Here is a 5,662-nt window from a genome sequence, read left to right as displayed (position 1 = left end):
GTTTTGTAGCGGAAGCTCCTCTTCCCGGTTCGTCCAAATTTGACAGTTGGTATCCATTCACAACCGTTATATGGACAATTCACTGCTACGCCGAGACCCCCTGTAACTCAGAGAAGCCACAGAGGACTCTGAAACTTCTCCCAGCCCTTAGTCCACATGAGGGGGAGGAGATAATGAGCTGAAATTTCAATTTTGGGTGAACTAATCTCTTTAATAAAAGAGCAGAAAGTAAAACTCCACCGCGGTCCTGCAGAAAAAGGTCCAGTCTGGGGTTTTAAAAGCCGCTTGCTTCAGCTTCAGCTCTGCAGCGCCTCGGTGTCGCCCTGGTCCGTCAGCACCGACAGCCGACAGTTCTCCGTCTCCAGGTTGTTGAGCGGGATGACGACCTGCGTGTCGTCCGGCCCCTCGGCCCGCACGGTGCCGGAGAACGGCCGCAGGTGGCAGCTGTTGGACCCGGTCGGAGAGGAGATCCTCCAGAACAGGTCCTTCAGTTTCTTCCTGAACTCGCGGCGCATGAGGCAGTAGAGCACGGGGTTGAGGCAGCTGTTGGTGTGCGCCAGGCACACGGTGACCGGGTGCACGTAGGTGTGCACCATGTAGTAGGTCTTGTCCCAGTTGACCAGGTTGAACTTGACCAGCACGCCCCACAAGGTGATGGCGTGGTTGGGCATCCAGCACACGAAGAAGGAGAGGACCACGATGGTGACGGAGCGCGTGACCCGGGAGCGCCGCTTCACCTGGACAAACAGACCAGTTCTTGTTGTAAAAAAGAACCAAAGTGCTGCACAAGTCACATCAGACACATAATATCAACACACATTCAGACTCCAGATCCATACGCATGCACAAATAAACAGTTCCACAGCATAGCTACATAGCTGAGTTTCCCATATTAACCCACATAGAAGTCCAGCGAGAAAAAGTAGGTCTTGAGCAAAGACTTGAATTGCACAACATCTTCGGCAGATTTTATGTGTCTAGACAAGAAGACGAAGACGAAGACAGTTGGCAGTGTTTCCCATTAATTAATGAGTCTGTGGCGGCCCGCCACAGTCTCTCACAGAAAAAAAGAAAAAATTTGAAAAAAATAAAAATAAAAATTTTCAATTTTTTTTTCTCTTTTTTTTTTCTCACGTGTGTCTACGTGCGGTGCGCCCGCACGCGAGAGAGGCGGCAGTTTGAGAGGCTGACTGGCAGAGATGAGAGCTGGTGAAACGCTAGCATGGTTATTTAAAACACCATCTCTGATCTCTGCCTGCACATAGACACACAGACACGGCGCACGCTAAATGCGCTATAGCGCTAATTGCTCAGCTGCAGCGCTATATCGCCCCCCTCTCGGACCAACGACCCGTACCCCCCCACCCCCGGTCGGTCGCGGGGCTGTTAGCAGTGTCTTAAATAACTCATTAAACAGCCCATGAAAAAAATATTTTTTCCAGCGGATATCCTAGTTACAACATGATTGAGCTAACTGGAGTAGTTTCATGTTGTGTTGCTGCTGTTAGCGGTCAGCAGCAGCTAAGCTAACGGCTACGATAGCCATGACTAGTTGCAGAGGCGTGCACACAGAAGTGGTGGTGTTTGTTCGGTAATTCGTTTTGTAGACTTGACAAACATCAGATTAGTCAGGGCGGTTTTGGCAGCCCGGAGCCCCCACATTTGGTGCCTACACCGGTGGCTAACGCTACCAGTTAGCCGCTCGCTAGAATGCTACAACGGGGTGAAACGGAAGTTGAAAACCGACTTCCGTTGTGGTGTGACGCAATGAATCATGAGAAAATAAAGTGGTGGATAAGTTGAAATTTTTGTCCAGGGGTAAAAATTGAAAAAGGCTGAAGGGTCACCTGAGGGTTAAACGCGCTCCTATATAAATAAACTTAAACTTGAAGTTGAAGTGTAACCTGGTTGTTGTTCATGCTGCGCAGCCGCACGAAGCGCAGCAGCAGCAGGTAGCAGACGGTGACGATGAGCATGGGGAAGACGAAGGCCACCAGGATTTCTAGTCAAAACTAATCTCTTTCCACTTTAAATAAGATTCATCACCTAAAAATGAACTTGTTTTCAGATAATTTTCACTTGTTTCAAACAAATTTTCAATTGAAATAAGTAGAAAAATCTGATAGTGGAGCAAACACAAAAAACTTGCTTTCACTGGCAGATTTTTCTACTTATTTCAAGTGAAAATTTGTTTGAAACAAGTGAAAGTTAATTTTTAGGTGATGAGTCTTATTTTAAGTGGAAAGAGATTAGTTTTGACTAGAAATGAGACAATTTGACAAGAAATAAGACAAATATTCTAGGAAAGACTTTGCGTTTTTGCAGTGTGACAGAGGAGCAGGGCCGGAGGAAGAGGTTTAAAGGATTTGTTTGTTTATATAAATAAACTTGAAGTTGAACAGCTCGCACCTGGTTGTTGTTCATGCTGCGCAGCCGCACGAAGCGCAGCAGCAGCAGGTAGCAGACGGTGACGATGAGCATGGGGAAGACGAAGGCCACCAGGATCTTCTGCAGGTGGTAGAGCGCCAGCCAGGACTGTCCGTCGGGGAAGCCCAGCAGACACAGCCGCTCCCCGGCCACGCTCTTCACCGTGGAGAAGACGGCCGTGGGCAGAGAGGCCGCCGTGGCCGACACCCAGAGGCCGGCGATCACCCAGCGCACCGGGCACACCCGCCGCCGCGTCCGGTCCTTCAGCGCCGAGGCCACAGACCAGTACCTGTAGGGGGGCAGAGCCCAGGTCAGGTTTAGGGGGGGCAGAAAAGTTTTTTTTTTTTTTTTTTGCTCGTATAAGACGAATCTCCTTGTTGTTTACAACTACTTCCTGGTAGAAAACCAGCATGAGAACAATAGTGACGGACGAGAGTTTCGCTATTTATCTAATTTTTCATGTCACTATATCACCGTTTAGACTAATCTGATGTTTGTAAAGTTTATAAAACCAATGATTGGACAAACGTTACTATTTACGTGCGCACATTTTTGTAATTAGTCATGGTTATCATAGATTAGCCGGGCTAACGGTTAGCTACCTGTTTAACTTTAATAACTCAGTGACTCAATAAACGCTCCATGAAAAAATATTTTCTCCAGCGGATATCTGAGTTCCAACATGACTGAGCTAACTGGAGTAGTTTCATGTCGTGTCCCACAACGGGAGGGTTTTAACAGCTGACGTCCTGCTGTTAGCTTAGCTACCGCCGTTAGCTTAGCTACCGTTAGCTTAGCTACCGTTAGCTTAGCTAGGCTACCGTTAGCTGTCCCTGTCAGTTGAGCCACTGATGCTTTCTAGACACTGTGATTCTCCCAAACTGAGCCCTAAGATTGGGGAGGTCATGAGAAATTGTTCTCCCGGTAGAGCAGTGAACTGAGACACTGGGAGCTTCCGCTACAAAACAAGCTTAAAATATAGACTTATTTAATTTTTTTCGGAACAATTTCTCATTTCGGGGTTTCAATACAAGAGGGACATTACAGACGAGCAGCATGGAGGTATTTGGATGTTTTTTGGTGTGTCTTTTTGGACGAAGAAAGTTGGTATCCATTGACAACCATTGAACTTTGAGATTAGGCTACTTTATGAAAAGTGCTTTACAAATAAAATGTATTATTATGGACAAATAGTCTACTGCTACACGGAGACCCCCTGTAACTCAGAGAAGCCACGGAGGACTCTGAAACTTCTCCCAGCCCTTAGTCCACATGAGGGGGAGGAGATAATGAGTGAAATTTGAATTTTGGGTGAACTATCTCTTTAAACTATAAACTCTTTCCAACTTCTTCCCTCAGGCCGTCGCTACAGGTTAACCCTTTAGCAAGGACATGCTTAGGGGGAAAAAATCATTCATCACATCCGCCATCAACATCATCAATAATTCACTGTGACGTCTTCTAATGTTCTTTTTAAGGTTTTTATTCTGTTTTTACTTGTGTCATTCTGTACCTTGCTTGTGTCAGTTGCCTGTTTTTATGTTATGCTAAACTGTGTTTTTATGTTTCTTTTGCGCACGTACGCACACGTCTAAGAAAAAGTTCCACTGCTATGTGCAGGGGACAATAAAGGTTTTCTGCAGGGCCGGCCCCTGGCATAAACCCTCTATGTGGTTGTTCAGGGCCACAGCCGTTAGGTGGGGGGCCACATGATCAGAAAGGTACCGGGGTTCATCAAGTCATTTAAACATCCTGAGGTCTGCACGTGCAGCTATGAGCTTTATATGTAATGTGAAGTCAATATTCAGCTTCTTTTATCTCACATTTGAGACATTTGGTGAAAATAGAACGGCAGAATGACAACATTTGTGCTCAAAAAACAATCTTACAAAATGTCATTTTAGACTTGTTTTCTACACTTATCTATTACTGTATTCATATCCTATTTCAAGCACCAAAACAGTTCATTCTCATGACTGAAGGAGTGTTTTCACAAGGGATTTGACATTTTTCAAAAAGCAGACCTCAAATTTCCAGCATTTGTCCCTATTTCTTTCTACAGTGTTCTAGGACAAACTGGCCTCAGTGTGCTTACAGCGGAGGTTCTAATATTTAGACATAAAACACTTGAGTATTGTTACATCTGCAAGTATCTTAAAAAGATACATTTAAGAAAATATGTAAAAGTGGAGAAAATGTCCTCAAACCTCAGAGGGATAAACACGTCTGTATTCAGTTTTAACCAGTGATTTGGTGTTTGAGCTTAGAGTGCAGGGACACAAACAAAAATCTTGTTTAGGGGGCCACCAAAATCCTAGGACCGGCCCTGGTTTTCTGATTCTGATTCTGATTCTGAAGTTTGGTGAGCCTACTGTAGTCCAAATAGTCAATTGAGTAACAGAGAAAACTGTATAAAAAGTGCAGCAGCTGTCCCCAGGTCTGCCCTACCTGGTGACGCTCATGGCGGTGAGGAAGAAGACGCTGGCGTACATGTTCATGACGGTGACGGACAGGATGATCTTGCACATGGCGTTTCCAAACGGCCAGCTGAAGTCCAGCGCGGTGTCCACGGCCCAGAACGGCAGCGTCAGGACGAACTGGAAGTCCGTGACGGCCAGGTTGAGGATGAAGAGGTTGATGCTGTTGGAGCGCTGCCTCCTCTTCCTCCCCTTCCTGCTGCAGCAGCGCCGGACCTTCATGAGGAAGAAGACCAGCAGGTTGCCCACCAGCCCCGCGGCGCACACCACCGAGTACACCACGGAGATCAGGATGCGCAGCGCCGCGGAGCCGTCCGCCGGCACGTCGATGTCATCCAGGCTGCTGAACCGGTTCTGGTTCTGGTTCTGGTTCTGTCCCCCAGAGCCGGAGCGGTTCCAGAAGGAGGAGGAGTTGTGGCTCCACTGCTGCAGCTCCGCCATGGTCAGACCTCAGGAGGAGGAGGAGGAGGAGGAGGAGGAGGAGCAGGCATCACCTCCTGCGCTCCGGGAGAAGAGAAGAGGAGCTTCCTGCGCGCTGCTCATCTCCACTCTGCTCCGTCCGCTGCGCTGCGCGTCTGGAAACTCTGGAGCTGCTGCTGCTCTCACCGCTGTTCTCTGCTTCACTGCTGAGCCCCGCGCGTGTGCTACTCCTTTTATTGTGGCGCTCGTGCCCGTGGACGCGCGTGCCAAAGAGGAGGACTTTCAATTGGAGACAAGAGCCGACTCTCTGCACTGCAAAAACTCAAAATCTTTGTCGT

At 47.6% G+C, this 5,662-nt stretch overlaps 1 protein-coding gene across 1 annotated transcript; it reads right to left on the bottom strand.

Annotated features, from left to right (window-relative positions):
* Window positions 1-296: 296 nt before the first annotated feature.
* On the bottom strand, window positions 297-5,345 carry LOC146986613 (relaxin-3 receptor 1-like). The gene is made up of 3 exons (XM_085780299.1): window positions 4,876-5,345; window positions 2,410-2,716; window positions 297-737 (listed from the first exon to the last, which is right to left on the bottom strand). The coding sequence occupies exons 1-3, from the start codon at window positions 5,343-5,345 to the stop codon at window positions 297-299; spliced, it is 1,218 nt and encodes a 405-aa protein (XP_085636425.1).
* Window positions 5,346-5,662: the final 317 nt, after the last annotated feature.

Source organism: Trachurus japonicus, chromosome 6 (assembly GCF_045865225.1).
Source record: "Trachurus japonicus isolate A0001 chromosome 6, Traja_1.0".
NCBI lineage: Eukaryota > Metazoa > Chordata > Actinopteri > Carangiformes > Carangidae > Trachurus > Trachurus japonicus.
Note: the sequence above shows the minus strand (reverse complement) of the source record. Positions and strands in the feature narration are given on the sequence as shown.